Source organism: Ruditapes philippinarum, unplaced genomic scaffold (genome assembly GCF_026571515.1).
Source record: "Ruditapes philippinarum isolate M1 unplaced genomic scaffold, ASM2657151v2 ctg1921_1_1_1_1, whole genome shotgun sequence".
NCBI classification, from domain to species: domain Eukaryota; kingdom Metazoa; phylum Mollusca; class Bivalvia; order Venerida; family Veneridae; genus Ruditapes; species Ruditapes philippinarum.
Window position 1 is genome coordinate 47,892 of NW_026851854.1, and position 25,506 is coordinate 73,397.

Genomic DNA, 25,506 nt, shown 5'->3' on the forward strand with positions numbered 1-25,506 from the left:
AACAGAATTGCCCTGCTGCCTAATAGGAGATACTTTCACCATAACAGGACTGCCCTGTTGCCTAATAAGGAGATACTTTCACCATAACAGAACTGCCCTGTTGCCTAATAAAGAGATACTTTCAACCTATCAGGACTGCCCTGTTGCCTTATTAGGAGATACTTTCACCCTAACAGAACTGCCTTGTTGCCTAATAAGAAGATACTTCACCCTAACAGAATTGCCCTGTTGCCTAATAAGAAGATTTTTTTACCGTAACAGAACTGCCCTATTGCCTAATTGGGAGATATTTTCACCATAACATGACTGCCCTTTTGCCTAATAAGGAGATACGTTCACCATAACAGGACTAACCTGTTGCCTCATTAAGAGAAACTTTAACCCTAATAGAACTGCCCTGTTGCCTAATTAGGAGATACTTTCACTATAACAGGACTGCCCTGTTGCCTAATAAGGAGATACTTTCACCCTAACAGAACTGCCCTGTTGCCTAATAGGATATACTTTAACCCTAACAGAACTGCCCTGTTGCCTAATAAAGAGATACTTTCACCATAACATGACTGCCCTGTTGCCTAAAAAGGAGATACTTTCACCCCAACAGAACTGCCCTGTTGCCTGATTATGAGATACTTTCACCATAACAGGACTGACCTGTTGCCTGATTAAGAGATACTTTCACCCTAACAGGACTGACCTGTTGCCTCATAAGGAGATACTTTTACCTTAACAGAACTGCCCTGTTGCCTAATAAGGATATACTTTCACCCTAAGAGAACTGCCCCCTTGCCTAATAGGAGATACTTTCACCCTAACAGGACTGCCCTGTTGCCTAATAAGGAGATACTTTCACCATAGCAAAACTGCCCTGTTGCCTTATTAGGAGATACATTCACCCTAACAGGACTGTTCTATTGCCTGATTAAGAGATATTTTCACCCTTATAGAACTTCCCTGTTGCCTAATAAGGAGAATTTTTCACCATAACAGAACTGCCCTGTTGCCTAATATTGAGATACGTTCACCCTAACAAGAACTGCCCTGTTGCCTAATAGGAGATACTTTCACCCTGATATAACTGCCCTGTTGCCTAATAAGGAGATACTTTCACTATAACAGAACTGCCCTGTTGCCTTATAGGAGATACTTTCACCCTCACAGAACTGCCCTGTTGCCTAATATGGAGTTACTTTCACCATAACAGGACTGCCCTGTTGCCCTAATAAGTAGATACTTTCACCATAACAGGACTGCCCTGTTGCCTTATAAGGAGATACTTTCACCCTAACAGAACTGCCCTGTTGCCTAATAATGAGATACTTTCACCCTAACAGAACTGGCCCTGTTGCCTAATAAGGAGATACTTTCACCAGAACACAACTGCCCTGTTGCCTAATTAGGAGATACTTTCACCCTAACTTGAATGCCCTGTTGCCTAATTAGGAGATTCTTTCACCCTTACATGACTGACCTTTTGCCTAATAAGGAGATACTTCCACCCTAACGGGACTGACCTCTTGCATTATTAAGAGATATCTTTTTCACCCTATTAGAACTTACCCTTGCCTAATAAGGAGATTCTTTCACCCTAAAGGGACTGACTTGTTGCATAATTAGGAGATATTTTCACCCTAATAGAACTGACCTGTTGCTTAATTAGAAGATACTTTTTAGTAACTCGGTAATGAAATAACGTAATTAGGACTTAACTTTTATTCAACTCTCTTTTTTATAGTTTAATGTTTGTGACAGTTCCCGGCCATTTTTACACACATGTGACGTTAAAATGCCATTTAACATTATGATACATGCAAAGTTTTGCAAAATGTGAGGATATAAATCGCTGATTTTTATTTTTTTAAAGATAACATTGTAGGACAAAAAATCACTTTACTTTAGCTTAATCTTGCTTTTGTGAAAAGTGTCCATGAACCCTCATTTTCCTTCAGTTTGGTAAGAGCACAACTTGAATAGAGTAGGAACAGCAAATTGCGATAAGAATATGGCAGGAACAGCAATTTGAGAAAGTCTTCAAAATATATAAGGTAATATATATGACAAAATGGACTTTTACTTAATGTTGATGACCATTGCAAACATTATTTTGTTATACATTCGTCTAGCAAAATCTATAAAAACATGTAAGAATAGGATGTCTGTCGATGCAATTATTTAATGGAACTCTGGAGATATAGGTGACAATGTAATTTCCTATATTAGATGTGTTGTCTGTGATACAACACTGATAAACACATAATGTGAAATATCATAAATTCTGCAGCGAGATCAATTTAATCAGGTTAGCTGGTTTCTATATGTAACAGTGTAACCGAAATGTTTGTTTCGTGATAATTTCTTCTCTTTCACATTAACTTACCTTTAAAGAATGAAAGAACTAGTATACCTTCTTTTACATGCACATTATAGAGACAAATGTATGTCACGTTAAGTGAAGTTTACACAAATACTTGATTAAATACAATAATCACCTTTTCGGAAATGGTATGTCAACACATCCACTGGTCAATGTAGAAGCTACAATACGGGATTAAATCTCAAGCGAAACATGACCTATCAGCATCATTTGACCTTAACTACAAGGTCATGTTTAAAGAGATAACTGTTTTCGTTTTATAAAAGAAAATACGAGCAATTAAATAATAATTTATAAAAGTAGATAATTTTCTACTCTTTTCATTTATTAATTTAAGATGATATACAATACTTAATCATTGTGTACGTGTTGGTATATCTGTCATATATTCTCCCGTGATCTTGATATCTACATGTCAATCTGAGCGTTTGTTCTTCTATAAAACAAATATTTATGCGTGCATAATACTGTTTCGTTATTTTTGCCAAACAGCTGTATATTTTCGTTTGCTTATGCAAAAATATATTTACATTTTTGTCGGCATTCTGTGAACTATACACATAGATTTTGCATTTTCTTTCTGAATGAACTAGTTACACTTTCGTACATGTCCATATAGAGATTCTTGTACCTAAATTCAGGTTCAATTTTAACCCTTATCACATTATACATCTTAAATAGACTTGTCCATATTTCAATCTGGATAAAACATTTATCACTTTAAGGGACATTTTTGTTCTGAAAAATAATATAATATTTATTTTACTGACAGAATATCGATCACTGCAGAAAAATGATTCGACAGAACGGATGTGCAATGGTCACATGTATAAATTCTGCCAAGAGTTAACACATTGAGAATATATTATTTCAAGCTTGACAAACTTCCTGTTGATATATGTCTACATTCCACTCTCCTATACAAATATAAATATTTGAAGTGGACTACTTTATTTCCAAATTTCATGTCAGGGATATAGCACTTTTTATTGTCCTTAGATGTCAAAAATGACCTGGGGCCGCAGGGCCGAATGTCAATAATGATTCAGGGGTTATTATGACACTTGCCTTAAATACATAATATTATATATTATATTGTGTCACACATCCAGAATTAAATATATCATATATCCCATTGTGTCATATACCGTGCTTTTTTAAATAACTAGCTTTAAATACTGCTTGACATATTCAGCTTTAAACAATACACACTAACAGGAGCACACACAAAATATAGAAACAATACTTTTGTTTTGTTTGGAATATATATAAAATATAACCATTTTAAGTCTGATATATAGATATATAAATATATAAAGGTATACAGGTATATAGGTATATAGATATAAGGGTAAATATATAGGTTTTGTTTGTTTGTTTCATTTTACGCCTTTTCCCAGCAGTGTTTCAGTCATATAGGCGGGTAGTTTCCTAACCATCGTTCCTGGAGAGTTACACCGGTACTTGACTACCTTCCTCCGTGCTAAACTACCAAAGCATCTCCCGGGGATCGAACCCACGCCGGTAACTGGATTAGAAGTCATCGACTCTAACCCCTCGACCACGGAGGCGGTTAGATATATAGGTATATAGATATATAGGTAAATAGAAAATAGATATATAGGTATATAGATATATAGGGAAATAGATATATAGGAAGATATATAGGTATAAAGATATATTAAAAGGAATTGTGTCTTTATCAAATTGATAAGCTAACATAAATGTAAATATTGTAATGTCAAACTATACTGCTTATACGCTCAAACTGTTTAATGACATTTCACTGTAATCATTATTAGCGGGCACCTGTGTAAAATTATATCAATAAGGTGTAAAATAATAAGATCATATTTGAAACATCTGGTTATAATATTTCCCTTCAACTTATTGCTTGTGCTCTATTAATCAATAATATATGTTTCTGTGAAGTTTCTTTTTTCTTAAATAGTCTACATAAAACACAACATGTCTGTTTAACGTTTTACTGCAGAATTTGACTTTCAGTAGTGTATAATGTAGATTTTGTCATCTTTGCTTTGTATAATTAGACTGGATATTTAATATATATTTAATTTTAACCAATATTCTCAAAACAACATAAAAAACCATGAGATGTTAATACAGAGTTTCATACATACAGATTTTAATTATGATAATTAACCACATAGTAACAACATAGTTACATCATGTATCATGATTAATCTTATCTGAGTTGTGAATTTTCTATTTCTATATTTACATGACCGATGGCTATTGAGAGTACAAATACATATTCTGTAGGAGAAGACCGAGTACAAAACACTTTAATTCATCAATCATAATTTGTTATAGTCTGATTTTATATTCTTAACAGAGAGTAAAGTGTTTGTACCCAAAAAGTAAACTAATATTAGCACCAAATATTATCATATATTTCTACTTAATACGTAGACTTATTAACTTATTTACGTATGATAATGACTAGTTTCTAATCTAATATTATATAATGTTATACGAAATGATGTTATACGATATAATGTATTACGAAATAATGTTATACGATATAATGATATAGGATATAATGCTATACGATATAATGTTCTACGAAATGATGCTATATGATATAGTGTTATACGATATAATGCTATACGATATAATGCGACACGATATAATGTTATACGATATAATGTTATACGATATAATGTTATACGATATAATGTTATACGATATAATATTATACGATATAATGTTACACGATATAAAGTGATACGATATAATGTTATTCGATATAATGCTATACGATATAATATTAAACGATATAGCGTTATACGATATAATGTTATACACTATAATGTTATACGATATAATGCTATACGATAAAATGTTATACGACAAAATGTTATACGATATAATGTTATACGATAAAATGCTATACGATATAATGTTATACGATATAATGTTATACGATATAATATTATACGATATAATATTATACGATATGATGTTATACGATATAATGTTATACGATATAATGCTATACGATATAATGCGATACGATATAGTGTTATACAATATAATGTTATCAATATAATGTTATACGATATAATGTAATACGATATAATGTTATACGATATAATGTTATACGATATAATGCTATACGATATAATGTAATACGATATAATGCCACACGATATAATGTTACACGATATAATGCCACACGATATAATGCGATACGATATAATGTTATACGATATAATGCCACACGATATAATGTTACACGATATAATGCTATACGATATAATGCGACACGATATAATGTTATACGATATAATGCCACACGATATAATGTTACAAGATATAATGCCACACGATATAATGCGATACGATATAATGTTATACGATATAATGCTATACAATATAATGTTATCAATATAATGTTATACGATATAATGCTATTCGCATATTTTCATATTAAGATAGTTTACCTGAAGATCTGAGATCTAAGTTGGATTTCAGTTGGCAGTTCAATTTATAAACAGATTTCATTAGATGGAGATGGAAAACGTCATTGTCATGTGATCCAGCTTAAAGGCCTGGGAACAAGTATAAAAGGCAGACAAGCAGAAAAATGGCCACTGCTGTTGAACTCTGTATGCTGTCTGCTAGCATAATCAGAGAGAGATAGAAAAATGAAATTTCAAAATTTAGAGAGACATACCTCATATTATTTGCTATAGATTGGCACATCACTTCTTTATCATGTAAGCAACATTCATTGAAAGTTACAGATCTCTGTGATACTTAGAAGTACTACTTCAAAAAATATTTTTTTGAAAACAGTTAAAAATTCAAATTTCCCTGTGTATTTGATTGACAGTTGTACAGAGGTTATGACCTTTCTCTCAGCCAACTACATCTCTCTAGGTATAAACATTCTCACAGTAGAGTTTGACAGATGGCGGAGAAATAAATACTAGGGCAGAGAAATACTATGCAAGCAATGAACTTGAATTTTTATTTATTGATTGTGTTATATTCCATCCCTACAATCATGAATTTATTAACTTGAAATGACATCACTATAAGTTAATTGTTGATATATTGATTGTTCTGTAAAAGAAACATTCAAATCACCCAAATTTGCATCACTGTCTATTCCCACAAGTGGCCCATGTATGGTTCACCAACTGGATTCGGGAACCACTCCCTCACAATGTTTAAAACACATTTCGGTATAATATCTCGCCTGTGCCACACATATTTTCTAAATCGCCTGTCCCCTTGTAGAGCAGCAGTTTTTGCTTCGACATAACGCAGATCTGGCCATGCATTACGATGAAGTAGCATTGTCCAAAAGCGCTTGTATAATTCCTTGCGTAAGCTGCTATTCCTTGAGTTGGGAGGGCTATTTTCAGATTCCCACCAAGGTTGCCTGTTCCTTTCATCGGTTATACATGGCCTACACAGACAGTAAATACACCATTCATGGTCATGATCTTGTTGGATCCGAAAGTTTGTCACATTGCTTTCATTTTCATCTTCTCTACAAGTTTGAGTTGACACTTCTGAACTTATGTTTTGTCTTTGAATTTCCCTGTAGTCCCAGTCATTATAATTAAACAGTTGATTAATTGTCTCTAATTGCTCTGGTAATAATTCAAGCGTTACCCTGAGTTTCCTCAGCCATTGAACAAAGTATCCAAGTCCAAATCACTATTAGCACACCAATAATTTATATACATGTAATTTTATAATTTAGAAATATATCAGAATGATCTTTCTCTGCAAACTGATTATTGACACACACTGCACAAGTTCACAGCATGAAACATGTGTTTCTCATTTGCACTATAGATAAAATCACTGTTATTACTTTATGATCAAGTGGTGAGGTATTGGTCAGTTCTAACACAAAATTGGAATAGTCTATCTAGTGTAATAGGTAAAGTATGTAATCTAAAGAAAAAGTGAAATAAATGCATTATTATTAAGTATATAATTCGACTCTGTTCATGTACACAGTCTAAATTACAATTGAAACACATCTAAGGTATAATACCTTGAATTTTGACAATGCCATAATTTGATTAAAATTAATATATTGCCATCTTCCTCACCCTAGATACAGAAGGACTCCCCCAACTAATTAATTACCTAAGATATATACCAAATCCCTATCATAACACTTCAACTCTTTGTGACTAAATATCAAAATAAAAAGGAATATTATACACGTATACAAGGTTGATCATTGGGAATTATTGAACATGAATAGAAGAAGACCACCTAGTTTTAAAATTGAAATACCTGGTGAATCTGACAAAAAACAGGAATTTATGCAAAAAATGCAACATGTAAGGGACAGATTGACAAGATCATTAAACAGAGCAGTCAACAATGGTGATATTTTAGATACTGTTCTCAATTATTGGATTGACAGTCATGATCCCAGTGAGAAAGACGACTCAACAACTACATCTTTTGCACAAGTGGACAGAAAGGACACTGAAGATAGCCTATTTGTGACGGCATCAACATCGTTGCAACGGCTGGTGACAATATCAGAAAATCATGCTAGGTTATGTAGACATAAACAGAAAATTGTAAAAACTGTGTACCGTGGACATGTAGTGGTAAATACATTACAGTGCGATAATGCAGAGAACCCACACATTACCAAGTGGTCGTCGTCACCCTACCTGCCAAATAATGAATTTCTTGTCAACCACAGAATGCATCATGCAATTACATGTAGTGGAATGCTGCCTGTTCACTACACAAGGTTTGCTGATACAGCAAATATTGGTTGTATAACAAAACCAAAGAGACACAACATATCAAAGGTCTGCAATCAAAGTGTCAAGGAGGCATATGAATCATCAATTGATGAAGCTTTACTTGAGGAAATCGCCTGGTATGAAGACCTCGATGGCATTGACATCATGACTGACACTCGGCATGGTTGGAGAAAAAATGCCAAAGACAGCAGCATCGTTGCGCTTGGTGAAAAATCACACAAACTCCTTCAATATGTGACTGTAACAAAGTCTGATGATATTGTGTCACAGAGACATGAGAAAGTTGGAACTGAAAAAGCATATGAATACTTTGATTCCAAAGATGTAACTGTGAATGTGCATACACACGACAGGAACATGTCCATTAATAAGATGGTGAAAGACAGGCCTGATACTCTGAACCAGAATGACTCATGGCATGGAGTGAAATCTGTGAAGAAAGCAATGAAAGCGGTATCTTCTGGACCTAAATACAAGCAAGGGAATACTTGGTCGGAGCAGTTGGTAGACAAGGTTGAACCAATTGCCACTCATTTTCACTGGGCAATCAGAAACTGCGCGAGCAATCCGGAAAAATCTGAAGAATATTACCTCACATTATAAAAAAGAGCACAGCGATTGTCACCAAATATCCAGATGCAAAAAAGATCCTAACTATGAACCTCAAGGACAGTCATTACTGACCCAAAAGCAGAAAAAATGTTACAGACTGTCATTGAAAAGTCGGTGATTTATAAATCTCCCCAAGACTATATACTGGCTATAGGGACACATCATACGTGGAATCGTTCAATAATGTGATAAACATCTTCCAGGACAAGAGGATTGCATTTAGTGATGACACATATCAAGTCCGGTCAATGCTAAGTGTTCTGCACTGGAATCACAATGTTGACCGGGATCATACATCAGTATGGAATCCAAAAGATCCACGAGCACCACGCAGGCAACGTGGTAAAAAGAATTACAAGCCTTACAACTACAGAGACCAAATCTGGAATAAATATATGGATACTATCTACCGGCCGCACAGAGTAAGACAACAACATAGACAATAAATAAAACAATATACATTGTATTCAAACTAATGGATCATAAGTGATTTGTACATATTATGTGAAAATAACGATAGGTTTTGTGTACACTGTTTCCTAATAGAATTCATTGAAAGTGAAAATGAAACAAACATTTTATATTTTTAACTTTACTTTTCATAACCATAATTTAGTTCACCAGAATTCATAAAAAAATAAGTTTTGTTTCCCAAAAAAATAAAAGAGTCAAGTGGACAAACAGATAAATGTAAGTTACATTTTTTCTATATACAAGGCATTTCTAAACAATAAGTATTTACTGTTTGTATATACTGACTATCACCGATTTCATAAATTATACTCTTCATATTGCAATATACATCCTGACAGCACTGCTATTACCTTTTCATCAAATTGCAAAATCATTACCCCCCAATAAATACACAACTTCTTTATCTCTCCTGAATACCGAACTCTCCTATACTATTTGTGTGTATTTGCGTTTATTTATACTCGCCACCGGTTGCCCATATGGGCGAGCCCTCCAGAAGAGTATTAGTCATTTTATTTTTCGGAGGATAGTGCAATTACAGATACAGAAAGATGCCCCAGTTCCAGAAGCTTCTCCTGGTTCTTTAGCGTGCCAAGTGTTTAAGCACCCATACACGGGACCTCGATTTAAAGTCTCATCCGAAAGACTGATTAGTAATTTTTAGTTGACCAGCCCGGGAATCGAACCCACAATGTCGAGATTACAAGTCTCGCGCTCTAACCGATTGAGCTATGCGGGCTGGCAACTCTCCTATACTATTGCAGACCACATGTTTATATTTACAAGCATGCTGACCTCAGGTCATGATAATAAAAGCCCGCCTTTTGTACCTAATATGCTTAATGGCCATCCGTACGGATATCTGAGTTCACATTCCCCGGCCAAAAGTACAAACTAGTGGCTACAAGAGAACTGTTGATTTGTGGAGATTAGAAATGCCAAGATCCAGCAGTTTGATTCAAACAGAATTTAAAGCAGTCCTGTAACTTTCAAAAATAGTTTTAACTATATTTGATAATACTGTTATAGACATAAACCAGCAAGTATAATGATAAAGATACATTGTCTTTAGATGATATATGTAATTTGCATTAGAATGGGACTAACAGGAGTTCTGTAATTACAATAGTTAAGTTAAGATGTTGTAAGAAACGCGGCGTTATCTTGTAATTGTATTATTTTATCATATTATTTTGTTTTAAGTTGTAGCATAAAAACAGATAATAAATTCTATCAACAATAAAACATAGACAAGTTTTCACAAAATGCTTTAATTTACTCGAACAGAATTAAACAAAGGTTTCTAAAATACAGCTAATTATGTAACTATCTTAGAACTTCAGTGTCAATAAATGTTTCGGAAAAATAATATTTGCATTTTAACATAACTTGTTAAGACATGTTTAGAAATTATACCAATAGTGTCAGTTTTAACAATGTTGTTAAAATTCAAGATATAAAAAGAATTTGATTATTTTAAATCTATATTTTGAACTAATTAGTGTCTACAATATGAATACACACAGTAAACTATTACAAAAAACCTGATATTTCTCAACTGTTTATTCTCATAAGATTATCTGATTAGTTGTTTTTACAAAGCCGTTGGAATGTTAATGCATTAATGATAAGCCGTTCATAAAGTCTGCACCTGATGTTAATGAAACGAAAAAGGTCAAAGTATTTAATGCTGTTTCCGGTGCATATTATCACAGAACGGAAGTAAATAGTTCTTTTTTTTTATTTCAAGTTTCTGAACTTGGCATGATGTATCTATCATCGTGCCTCTTTAATAACGTACAATACACTTTGATGTAATTAAATGTTTCATATGTGTGTGCCTTTAAAAGTTCAGTATCGTTAACAATTCTTTAACAAAAATTCACAAAGTTAAAATATAATATAAAGAGATAATATAATTAAGAGATGACTTAAAACAGAATTTTGTAAATATTATGATATGACTGACAACTTGATTTGAACGCTAGATTTCTTTCTTATGTTCATAATGTCTAACATAAGTTTGACCAAAAGTTTATGAATGACATGTTATAAGGATTGCTATATTTTACAGTTTAATTCAGGAAATTGCTAACATAAGTATGTTACCTTTGCTTCTAATAAGCATCGGATATTTTCGTTTAATTATTGTTTCGAATAAATATAGCGTGATTGCAGTTTCTTAATAAAAGGACATGTGACCTACTTAAATAACTACTGGAAATGTTCATTTTAACAATGAAATATCAATGGCATCAAGTATCGGTAAAATAAATGACACATAATAATATGTTGTTAGTAGAAAAGACAAAAGCATAAAAGTTTCACAGCATTTACGCTCGTAGCTCACAATCGTCATCATCATAAACCATACATTATCATCATCATCAACAACAACATCGTTAAACATACCTGATACTAATATAATTTTTATCATCATCATCATCAACAACAACAACAACAACAATCATGAAACCAATATCACCATAATCTTGACTTTTAGATAAACATAATTATGTAAAGGTGATTTATTTGTTTTTGTGTAGATGAAGTTTTATTCCCTCTAGTGAGCTTTCAAAACAGTATTATTATTTTAAAGTTCACGAGCTGAAATAAAATAACATCTTACACAACAAACAAACAAATGTCTTTTTTATGCTAAAATGCCATTCTAAATGAAATTTTATCAATATTAACTGGAATATTAAAATCTGTTTTCCCCACTGTATCAACTGAAATCTTGAAAAACAATCAACGTTAAATGGTGATGATATTATTTATTTTATTAAAAGAAAATGATCGTTAGTTTTAATTATTAAAACAAATAATTCTAGAAGAAGAATAAAATACACCATGGGGAGGTTATTTCTGTTATTTTCGGCGGAAGATTATAATTATATTAGACTATGATTTGGCGTCAGCGGCCGCTATTTTTTATTTTCGCATGGTTTGGAACTTTTGCTTTGTCCTTACTAACCCATTATACTCAGTACACTTCAATGAGCATTTGAAAACTGTATTGATATATAGCAGCACAGTTTTTTTCATTAATTCATATAGGAAAAAAGCTCGACTGCTATATAGCGGTTGAGTTTGTTCGCACCTTGTATATATCAATGTATTTTTTTCACAGAGGCTCCAATGGAGCAGTGGTACCAAACATTCCCAGTAGCAAAAAAGAATGGAATCAATAAAATGAAATAGTTAAATAAATAAATACAATGAAAAATATAAACAAAGATAATTAATGAAATGAAATTTACTCTCATTTAATCAAAAGGTACATCGGCTGAATGAATTATTTCCACTGAAAAATATTGGTAACAGTTTACAATCCGCCTCTAACATTGGATGTCTTTTGTATATCTTTTTTTGCGGCAGCGAAAACAACTTGGAAAAAAACTGTCTTATCATAAATTATTGTAATGTAGCTAACAATTTATTTATTTATTTATTTATTTCTATTACAAAAAAGAAAACATCATGACATTGCGATAAAACAGTTATAGTATACGAAACTCGTTAGTTACGAGGATATAACACTGGCCGGGCGACATCTCGTAATGTTTCTGCAAAAAATTGTCCCGGCCTAACGGCCTCGCCATTTTTAGCAGAAACATACCTTGATGTCGCCCCAGCCAGTGTTATATCCTCGTAACTAACTCGTTTCATGTACTGTAACTATGTCAAGTTGTGTATTTCACGGGAGGAAAAAATGTATTTGATTACTAGATATTTGGATTTGTTAGTTATAAGAAATAATATTATCTGAGAATTGTTACAAACAATAAACAATTGTTGACAGATGTGTAAACATTGAAAAAGCTACAAGGAACATAGAAAACATGTAATTTTTGAAAGTCTATCTTACGAACGCTGGGTTGTTTACTCTTCGGGCTAGTGACTGTCATTGCTTTTCAAATTGCATTAGGCAGTTATTGCTCGATGGATACTTAAATTTGCCCAAATGTCATCAGGGGCAGTTTTGCATGTGGAAGGGAGTGTATTTTTCAGACTGTAAAAATGAAATGAAAAAATTAAAGACAATATTTGATGATTGGTAATTTGAATGAATAAAATTTTATTTTTTTATTACATTTGAAATTAAAGTTATTCGCCAGTTTCAGCTTTGCAAAAATAAACTTGGTATCACATGGGGAAAAATCTCTAAAACGTAGTCTGTCATTGAAAAGTGAACTTATATTTGATAACTTGCACTGCGAAATTATCTAATATAATTTTCAAGGATAAATCATTAATCCACTCAAAAGCATAAAATAGAAATAATTAATGATGCTATGATCATCCTGATCATTAAAAAGCTTACGAAACAATGATATTTCTTTTTCTTTTTTTGTCTGTGGTCCCTCTCGGAATTTCCGAGTACAAAGCTTCCATGACACTTAGATCACTATAATCAATTAACAAAACTCAGACATATTTCGAACCTTTGTCAAATGATTTGTAATCGCCTATCACACCGAATCCGTGTAATTACTAAGTCATGTAATTAGAGAATGTAAGGCGAGAAAATAAGATGTGCGTCACTTAAAATAGTCATGAATCTATATAATCCATTAATCTCAAGTTGTATATTATACAAAATCATTAAAACCTAACTCGCACAATTGAGTTAAATTATTTAGCCGGTGACGGGACGGAACTTATCATATTTCAAACTTTCAATATCTTTGCCATACACTAAATGCAAAATATAAAGTATATACATATAAGATTCAATATATCATTTTATTACAGGACCATATCTTATTACAGGTCCATGATATTCGTGTTCAAATTTGGAACTGTCTGGTTTTGTTCTTTTTTTGTATTTGTCAAGCTTTTATAAAACTTTTAAAAAGTTGCCTTGCAGTAAAAACTGCATTGTCTACAGACTTTGTCATTTCTGTATTATTACATGGTTTTCACTATAAATATATTGCATGCAACCTTGTTAGTTTCTGTTTTGAAACATGTAGGAAATATCGATCGAAACAGTTTCACGAAATATACTAAATTAAACAATACAATAAAAGAGCGGATGTTTTATTAGCAGTTATTATGATGTAAAGATACATATTTTTACACGTTCGTCTTTGATTGTAAAACCAGCCTAATATTTGCCATCATAATATAAATAAGTAGGTACCATTTGTTGAGTGTGGCATATAATCAAATAAAGATAAAATCTCAAGAGTCTTAATTACGTAATTTAAACATAAATATTTCTTTTAATAAAGATATATACAAACTTGTTTGTATTTCATACATATGATCTGATGATTATTTCTATGAAAGTGAAATTTGTGGTTAAGTATCTAAACAAAAACTTTATCATTTGGTATCTTAACAACAATGTTGCCGTTTGGTATCTGCATAACAACTTTGCCATTTGGTATCTGAATAATAACTTTGCAATTTGGTATCTGAATAACAACTTTGCCATTTGGTATCTGAATAATAACTTTGCCATTTGGTATCTGCATAACAACTTTGCCGTTAACTTTGGCATCTAAACAACAACTGCCATTTGGTATCTGCATAACAACTATGCCATTTGGTATCAAAACAACAACTTTGTCATTTGGTATCTGAATAACAACTTTGCAATTTGGTATTTGAATAACAACTTTGCAATTTGGTATCTAAATAACAATTTTGTTATTTGGTATCTAAATAACAACTTTGCTATTTGGCATATAAACAACAACTTTGCCATTTGGTATCTAAATAACAACTTTGCAATTTGGTATCTAAATAACAACTTTGCTATTTGGTATCTAAACAACAACTTTGCCGTTTGGCATATAAACAACAACTTTGCCGTTGGTATCTGCATAACAGCTATATCATTTGATATCTTAACAACCACACATTGCCATTTTGTATCTTAACAAAATCTCTGCAGTTTGGTATCTAAATAACAGCTCTATATAACAACTTTGTCGTGACGTTGATAACTTTCGGTTAAAATGTCTCTCGTGAGTTAGGCTTTTCATTTTAAGCATGTCACCTTTCAGAACTAACAATATAAAATGCAGAAAAAATATAGTGCAAATTTATAACATCCAAATATATGTTCTTTACTTAGCATTATTAAACTGTACTGGCTGTATGTATGGGAGAGATAAGTTGTTGTATCTAAAATATTGATATTAAATGAGAAAACAGTTGAGAATATTGAATATTTGATTGTTCTGATAAAGAAGATTGCACTGTTTTATCACATGTTCCTTGAGGGAAATTATTTATGTTTTATCAAGCAAATAAGATTTTGATACCTTTATGATATTTGGATCCTTAAATAGAAATTTTGTTTTATGTCAAGTGTTGGGCGATTTTGAAAAATTCATGTGCACCTTATTTAATAAAAACAACTACAGGCATAACAAGTTAATATATTGTTTTAATTAAAAGTATGTAGAATACTTCCTGCTCTTGTATTAACAAACGTACTGTAATGTCTGTAATTTTACGCAACTATCAGCATACAATAATGTAATGAGAAAGATGAGATAAAATGACATTGTAATTTCCGTTATCAAATGAAATGTCTGTATCACAACGGTCATAATAATCAATATGTTGTTAAACAGTTAAAATATTTCTCACGACAGATGTGAACGACAGAGCGGCAATTCCATCAATGGTAATTCATTTCCAATCTAATTTAGCGGCAATACATCCCAGATGTATAAGTTTGGTTTTAACCATAACTATAAATCATTATTTACCGATTTATCAAGTTTTCATATTCAACCTGACAAAATAAAATGATTTATTGTCGGCTATTGATTTATGTCTGGCTGTACAATATTTGAAGTTGATCATCTGAATAAAATAGTTTATGTACATAGGAGTACTTTTTATATCAACGAAAACAAAATTTTTACATTAATAGAGTCGAGAAACCTTTTTTCATTCTTATAGGAAAAATATGCTGAGGAAAAAAGATTAATTGTTATTTTGAAAACATGATACATATTTTAGATGTTGATGTTGCACTCATTCAACAAATGGTACATATTTTTGTTGCAATTGCCTCAAGGCAAGTATTAAAAGGGCTCAAATAAAAACAACAGAACACACGAAATGGGATTAATTTGAGTCAATTACGGCACCTGATACAGTATATATTATACTAAGAATGTGAACACGTGCAGAACAAAAGAGAAAAACAAGGTAAAGATACAACACAAAACAAGTTCTGATCCACGTTGTACATATACGTCATTATAATGCATATCTAACGTGTGGAAGAAAACACGAACATTTTATAAAAAAAAAAAACGTAAACAGAACCAAATATAATACTTGATATTTGTTCTGCCATCAGAAAATACTTTTTTATTTCGCAATCATAATATTATTGTTAATGTGATCTTTTTTTGTATGTTTTTTTTTCAATTATAGATAAATAGCACTTGACTTAAAACACCACGTGAATCAATGAAAAAATATATGATATATCAATTTTGACAGAGTTATTAATAAACAGAAGGAATTGTTTTATCTGAAATTTGCTAATTTTGAATAAATAAATTATGTATTTTGCTAAACTTTTGAAGGGACAATTGAATGAATAGTTCAACATAAGAAAATATTACTGTATTTATTGTAAATAATTAACTGCGAATTAATGCATGCTGATATATATCAGAAAAGTTTATTATGGTTTAATATCTACCTGTCAGAAAAAAGTGATAACATATTTCTGAAGGCATATGTAAGTTAGCGGAAACATACATACTATGTTTACATGTTTGATATAAACTTCCCATCATATTACATCCAATAGTTTTAGTGTTTTTAAATGTAGATATATTATTTAAAATTTATGCATTAAACATTTTTTCTAAAATCCTTTTAAAATGAGTGTTTTTGTCATTACAGTGATTAAAAAAGATTAAAGTTTACTAGGTTTTGTATCATCATCATCAATTATACTCGTATACTACCAGAAATTTTACCACGTGGATTTTATTGTCTTGATATAGAGGTTTGACTGTTAACTGTTACTTTGATAAAATTGTCAGTGAAGTAAAAATAAAACAAGTAAATAATTATCTCAAATTTGTTCTATTTTGGATATTTTAAAGTGTTAGAGCTTTCGTGTTAGTAGTATTATATGTAGTATTCTGCCTCAACTTGACTCAACAATCATATTTAAGGCATCTATAAAAAAAAATGAAAAAAACCTACTGTCACAAATATTAGAAACGAATGTTACTTACCCCAAGTATTGAACCAATTTGAGAACTAAGATCTTGTAATTCTTGACGGCCATTGATAAAATAAATCGTTTTGTTCGAAGATTTCGCCAATGCATTTGCTTGCTCAATAATTTCCACACGTTTGTCAAATTCATGCAGCTCGAGGAACCAGATAGCTGGTACAGACGTCAACAGATAAATAAATACACTTGGACAAAACCTGAAAAGAAAAAGAAAAATTGTTCTCCTACATGATCATTGTTAAAATTGAAATATTGCAAATCTGCGTACTTTTGCATTTTCATCACAAATCGATTGAAATAATTTTATATGATAATAATCATATACACTCATAATAAATATCCTCTTTTAATTTATAAAACAATTTTGTATCCGAACTTTCTTTCTGGAAATTTCTTTGCTATTTCAGGACAATAACTTTCAGTAGATAAATACCACAGACCTATGATTCATGTCACAAATAAGGAAAGTCAAAGTCATTATTACTTTTATGATATAAAATAAGAATGTGCGCTCAATTAGGAAGTGGTTAAGTCATCGGCAGAAAGCATCATAATCACTCATTATATGTTCATTAAACTTTCTATGTAAATTATTTTTGAATAAGCAATAAAAATAAGTATTAGGAGAAGAAGAAGAAGAAGAAGAAGAAGAAGAAGAAAGACATTACATTTTATTTGTTCATAATACTTTAAAGATTAATGTTATATTTTTGTCTCACCATTTCCATTCCTTTCCTTGTCTTTTGACCAACGTAATCAAAGCTTCCAATAAGAGAAGAGCCAGCGTTCCTGATAGATACCAGAATTTGTTGTCATTTGTGACGTCAGCAAGTCGCCATATTGAGACGACACCATGCGAAGCGAACAACAAACGAACCGATAAGGCACGTGCAACTGATATATGACCCATCAATCATCACCTCTCTATTAAACAAATAACAATATTGTATGAAGTAATTATATCAGTATATTTAATATCATAAAGTTGATCTTTTTATCCTGTACATTTCGTTACATAAAAAGGATACATTTAATATCCTGAAAATTTGACATTATGCGATCTTTATGACGTATTTAGCATATAAACTAAAAATAGAAACGTTTACACAAATAATTTGACTACAACATCATAATATGGAAAAGACAATTAATTCAAAAATAGATATTTATGTCTAAAATTTTAAAAGGTATTTCTTAAACGATGATAAAATATGTAAAAATATATACCGGATTTAACGATAAAAGGATTTTCAAGACAATGGTATTTTCAAATATTTATCATACTTCGATCGAAATCGGAAAGGCATCGCTTCATTATTTTTCCACTTGGCGTACGTATATTTTGTTTCCGTTTCAACGTTTCAATAACTGTATTGTATTGTAATATTCAAAACGGATTTTCTGTACGTTTACACGTTTCATGTTTAAGAGATAGCTTTTGATTAAAAGACTTGAAAATTTGGTACTTTAAAATGTGATAATATAATTATTTGATTATTTATATTTTAAATTACCTTAACAACTAATGATTTGTGTTTTATTCGGATGAACATTAACACAAAAATAAAGTTCCCTTTATTCTATTTAAGCAAAATCACTGAAGACATTTTCAGTAAAACTGAACCAAAATATCCTTAACTCCTCGCTGAACTGCTTTTTTTATCTCCGTCTTTTTCTTATATCCGTGTTTTTTATCTCCGTCTTTTTTATATCCGTCTTTTTCTAATTTTCATTCAACAGTTATCACCACATGTATGCCAATGAAATGGAATATTTGATCTTACAACGCTATCATCATTTTAACAATAAAACAGATGCACAAAAATGTTCCTCAATTTGATAAACAGAATGTTTTATTGAACCACTATCTCTCATTCCATTTATCGATAAGGTGCTACAAGTAATAACATTTAATCAAAGTAAGTCTTGCACAACAAGTTTTCAGTCGATCACAATTCTGTTTAATGAAAATGGAATATTGGGCATAAAGTTGTACAGACGCCCACAATATAGCAGTAACACTCGTATTGATCTGTTATTCTCACATGTAAACATTCTAGTCATTCCATTGTCTGTAGCAAGATTAAAATCACTGTCATATATCGTAACAAAACTCTAGTTTCGTTTAATTTTGATTTTAACTCTAATGTATTGAATTATATATGTATATTCTATTTTAGTCCCTCGACAAACAATTAGCAAATTAAATAACTCACATGTTATTCACCAAACAATTTAAGGTCAGTTCCTTTTTGAAACTTCTCTAAATTTAAGTTTGCTCTAAATGTAAGTTTGATGTACCGAAATTTCACCATTTAAATCTTCTTTTATATGACCATTTAATGATTGTGTAATCGTTATAGAAAATATTCAATTTCAAAGTAAATATAAATAAAATCAAAGATGATAAGCTGGTAATGGTTTTATAATGGTTATCAAATTTTGCCTGAAGCCAAACAGATATTCCGGTTAATCCCACTCATATTGGTCATGCAGTAAATGTCTACATCAAACATCTCCAAACAACATTCTATTTCATTATTTTACTTTGCACTCATAATAAAACGTATAAAAATGAAAGAGGAACATCAAAAGCGTTATTTGTGGGTACAGGTTATAGAAAATAATAAATGGATTAACATGCATTAATAGGAGTTATGAAGGTAAGCATTTTTAAACCATGCATTTGCATGGAAACACACAAAACAATATTTTTTGTGGAAATATTTTGTACGAAAGAATTTGAAACTGAATGATATTTATACGTTACAATGTAAACATTTGCTGAAATGTCTTATTTGATGAAATGTTAATTATTTACAGATGTTGTGAATATCTAAAACATGACAATCAAAAAATTTACTAAATTCTTTGTTTATTACGCCACTTAGTTTGTATCAATGTAGTTAATATTCCTTTCAGTACCTTGTTAATATATTAAACTTTATCAATTATTATCTTCAAATTAGTCGTAATGAAGATAAAAAGTAACATTAAAAATAACATAGAAAATAGCTCACTACATTGCATTTGTAACATAGAACATGTATATAGAAAGTTCCTTATTATTTTGCATTTGTTACATAGTAAATATACATGGAAAATATACATAACGTTTGTTGGGGGATTATTGACCTGCTATTGAAGTGATAGAAAATTATATGAAGTGTAATCTATTGCTAGACAATAACATGTTGTGTCGACCTCAATGACAAAAAGAAAGATACCACGTGACTATAAACTGCACTTAGATGATTGGTTTTGTTGTCATCGTGTTTCATCTAATAGTAAACCATTCAATTATTAGTGCTGGGTTTTAGAAACTCTAGACTTTTTTTTGCAACATATTTAGCATCGATGTAATAGGTAATGCTTCTAATTCTGTGTTGTTAAAAGAAGCGTTCGACATGTTTTGAAGAAATCATCGACAACAATGCTTTTATGACCATATGACAAAGATGAAACTCAACAATTTAAGAAATAACGTCTAAACATGTTATCAATATACACGTGCAAGGAAAAATAAATTTTAATATCATGTAGTTTGTATTAGTAAGTAGTATATGTTGTTGTAATTGAAGTTGTCATTATTACGCTAAGATTTGAAAATTTGAAACGTGAGAACTTAAACGTTTACATTTTTAATACTACATAAGTGTATAACGTCTACTCTAGTTAACTCATAAAATTCGAACTACCTAGACTGGGATTTTAGATCACTATATATCATGACAACTAGCCACAGAAAACTAGCCACATAAGATTTTGTGATAATAGAAGTTATAATAAGTAACTATTTATCATATCCGATATTTGACCAGTACAATCTAAGACGGTTTCGCATATTGTAATATAGTATATATAAGTTAATGTCATATTTAAAGTTCACATAATGAAATAAATACGTATAAGGTAAAACTGTGTTCGCCATTCATTTGAATTATATAAAATATGTATGACAAATTAACCTGCAATGCAACAAAAAGAAAACAAATAAATCAAGGGAGGAAATACGATGTATTGTTATTTTCCTTTACCTTTGATTATAATTGTACTTTACAGTTGGGTGTTTCTATGATTTAAACATTTAAGAAAATTATAAAGCTTATATTTTACAAACATATAATTCTATGCTGACTCTATAAATTAGACACATAACTAGTATCTGGGCTACACATCGTTATCATAATTACGTAACATGGGAATAGTGAGAGATGTTTTAAAATCTTATGTATCTATTTGTATATCTGATAAAGGGACTTATAAATACTCGCATGAAAGACACCTGTGCGCATTAACAGTTTTCAATTGGAGGAAAAAACAACATTTCACAAGAATAAATGTGCAAAAGTAACAAAGTGTTAAATTGAAGAAATGATTCACTCACTTCTGCGGGTGGTTATTCTCCGTAAGTTGTTTTTACATATATTTACATGACTGTATTTTATTGTTGGTCAATATTTCTATATCAAATCACGTGTTGATTAACTATGTGAACAAAGTACGAAAGACCGATAGGGAAATTTCAACTTCGTGAATTCCCGATTTCATCTTCATGAATTCACGATTTCATCTCCATTAATTCCCGATTTCAACTTCGTGAATTCACGATTTCAACTTCACGATTTCCACTTTATGAAGTTGAAATCGTGAATTCGTGAAGTTGAAAGCGTGAATTTATGAAGTTGAATTCATGAAGTTGAAATCGTGATTTCGTGAAGTTGAAATCGTGAATTCACCAAGTTTAAGTCCTGAATACATGAAGTTGAAATCGTGAATTCATGAAGCTAAAATCGTGAACTCGTGAAGTTGAAATCGTGAATTCACGAAGTAGAATTTGTGAAGTTGAAATCTTGAATTCATGAAGTTGAAATCACGAATTCTTGAAGTTGAAATCGTGAATTCATTATGTTGAACTCGTGAATTCGTCAAATTGACATCGGGAATCCATGAAGCTGAAATCGTGAATTCGTGAATTCCGTATGTTGAAAACGGGAATTCAGGAAGTTAAAATTGTGAATTCATGAAGATGAAATCGTGACTTCGTGAATTCCGTATGTTGAAAACGGGAATTCAGGAAGTTAAAATTGTGAATTCATGAAGATGAAATCGTGAATTCGTGAATTCCGTATGTTGAAAACGGGAATTCAGGAAGTTAAAATTGTGAATTCATGAAGACGAAATCGAGAATTCATGAAGTTGAAATGGCCCTACCGGTCTTTCGTATAACAGAGATTGATCTGATAATAAATTAACGTGAATACATACTCTTTTTTTTTCAGTACAATATTCTATTTGTTGAGGTAAAGAAAACCGCGGACACATTTTCTTCTTCTTCTTCTTGTATAAATGTACTTTTTTAATCTGCATTTCACTTCGTAAAAAGAAGTTTATCGGTTACAATCATCTTTTATTCATGTAAAATGTTTCATGTCGCTGTAGTACAATGAATACATTCTAAGCTTTTAAAGGCAATTACATGTTTGTATAAATTATAATTATAAATAATTTGGCAAGGTTTATGTTTCATTTTGAACAAAGTATTAGGTGTAAGAACTTTAACATTATATAATGAATAAAATATAAGGAGATGCACCATTGTGTACGAGTAGATAGTAACAATATTTTTGTTTATACATAATTTTACTTGTACAATATTTTACTGTATGTAAATGTATTGATATGTATGTGTTGTGTTGGGCTAGATGTCTTGTATCAATAAACATTATATCAATGTATTTCTCACTTTTTATCTTTTAAGTTTTATCAATATTTGTACAATCTGTGATTAGTTAATATTTTGTATCATAAAAAATTCTTTGAAAATTAACATCGTTATCTTTTGTCGTTTTGGGCGTCCTTTAGGGATTCCGTTTTTCCCTATTTTCATACTTTCTGATTGCAGTGAGTTTACATGAAGGATGTCACGTGAAGGCGGACTCGTGTTCCTGTCCTAACCCACCCACGTCAAGCACGTCAGGGTAAATGTTTATGTTCATTAGATTTCATTCATTCATTCATTCATTCATTCATTCATTCATTCACTCATTCATTCATTCATTCATTCATTCATTCATTCATTTACTCATTCATTCATTCATTCATTCACTCATTCATTCATTCATTCATTCATTCATTCATTCATTCATTCATTCATTCATTCATTCATTCACTCATTCATTCATTCATTCACTCATTCATTCATTCATTCATTCATTTATTCATGCTATGGGGGTTTAGAACAATATCGACTTGCAATGATATTGATTTGTTTAATTTTGCATTTGTGTTGATGTAAAGAACAATTTATTGTGAATTTACATTGAAAGTAACTGATTCATATAACATAAACCGTGTTTTCTAAAATAATACAGCATAGTTTTATATAAACTAACACATATGTATACAAGATTTACACACACACACGGAAATTTATTCGTTTATAATATAGTCTGATTTTATTGACTTATCAATTATTAATACATTATAGCAATCATTTAAATATTCGATCCCATTTCGGTTCTGTCCGTAGAGTTTACGAGAATTATTATCTAGTATATAAATAATCTTTGGAAAAGTCACACTAGCTTAATGTATTGTATCTCGTCAAATCCGCAATAGCACAGTCGGTCAATTAAACAAATATCGATTCATACTTTTGCCCTTTTTTTTGCCTATTATTTCTTTATTTTGAAGTATATTTTAATGAAAATAGCCAAGTGCTTGCAAAATTGTCTACACGAATATGAAACAACTAAGAAACTGCACCAATTTGTCTCGTTGTATTTTACGGCACTGAAATGACACATTATATTATTTTTAATTCGAATGAATTTTAAATATTAATTCTTAAACCATATTTAAAAAGAGTATAGACTTTACCAATATAAGTGCTGAACATATTACAAAAAAGACCATAAAACAACAACAAAAACAACTAAAACAATATATATAATCAAAATGCAATTTACAGGTTAATAAAATCAAACAATATTTTCTCAATCATTGTCAATAATCTTCTTGTTTTCAACAATAGGAAAAAACGTATACATGTTTTGCCGAGAAAACAGATATGCGGATAGCTACATTTATAGATGGTAACATGATATTTAAAAGAGTGCATTTTAAAGAATAGTGATATTGTAAATCACATTAAAAAGTAAATAATTAACCTACTATCAATAAGTTTATACAGAATTTATTTTAGTTCGATTGTGTAAGAAGCTATAAGCTTACAAACATTCTCTCGAATTATTTCCTGGAACCAATCAGTACTGAGCAATGAATATAAAGTTTCTTGTTCAAGGCTACAATTACTTGCCTTTGACGGAGTTTGAACTCATGCGGTTAGAGATCCTCAGATAGATGTGTTAACCACTCGGCCATGCCGTCACTTCTATACTATAAATTAATAATTCAGTTCTATGTAATGATACGTCTTGATTTATATTGTAATATTTTTAAGTATATTCTCCGAGAGATGAGAATGTAATACATTACATTTATGATGTACTAGGTTCACATCAGTAGATTATCTACAACAGTATAATGACGTCGACGTCATTAATCCAGGACGTGGAATGTACCATATGGTGGAAGCTAATTCGTCTAACTTCAAGCCACTAAATGCAAGTATTCTATCTTCTTTTCATATAAATCGAAATTTATTTTAAAAACAAAACATATGGTTAGCACTGCCTGTTTTCTTGTTATCTTTGCTTATTCTGATTAAGTATGTACTGTACAATAAGCTTAATATCTTGTTCAAATATTAACATGTTAAAATGTAATGATTCTCAGTAAAATTTTCCTAAATAAGTTCACGAGGCAACATGTTAAATAAAATCTTATTTTTAATAAAGTTGTTTTGAACCTGTCTTTCAAATATTATAAGATGTTTTGTCCTTGCTTCCATCCTGTCATGTTAATCTAATGTTTCACAAATCTTGTAACGTAAAAAACTACTTTCTACATTTATATTTTGTTATAACATGTATATGCCTTTTTAAAGGCAGATGTGTTTATCATAA

General features: G+C 30.9%; 1 protein-coding gene and 1 long non-coding RNA gene across 3 annotated transcripts in view; one reads left to right on the forward strand and one right to left on the reverse strand.

Annotated features, from left to right (window-relative positions):
* LOC132741512 (transmembrane protein 26-like) overlaps nucleotides 1–19,545 on the reverse strand; it is a 28,956-nt gene extending 9,411 nt beyond the window's left edge. Inside the window, exons 1-3 of one of the 2 annotated variants that reach the window (XM_060729709.1) lie at nucleotides 18,704–18,961; nucleotides 18,196–18,400; nucleotides 17,475–17,673 (exon numbers count right to left, since the gene is read on the reverse strand). In XM_060729709.1, the coding sequence (XP_060585692.1) occupies nucleotides 17,475–17,673; nucleotides 18,196–18,386 (390 nt within the window). In that variant the 5' untranslated portion in view covers nucleotides 18,387–18,400; nucleotides 18,704–18,961. Of the gene's footprint in view, nucleotides 1–17,474; nucleotides 17,674–18,195; nucleotides 18,401–18,703; nucleotides 18,962–18,990 lie in introns of those variants that run through there. The other variant, XM_060729701.1, reaches the window with a different exon arrangement.
* Nucleotides 19,546–20,124: 579 nt separating this feature from the next.
* LOC132741536 (uncharacterized) lies at nucleotides 20,125–25,108 on the forward strand. Its single transcript, XR_009627288.1, has 4 exons — nucleotides 20,125–20,139; nucleotides 21,733–21,884; nucleotides 23,382–23,457; nucleotides 24,993–25,108. It is a non-coding gene; the product is annotated as an uncharacterized LOC132741536 (long non-coding RNA).
* The last annotated feature ends 398 nt before the right edge of the window (nucleotides 25,109–25,506 follow it).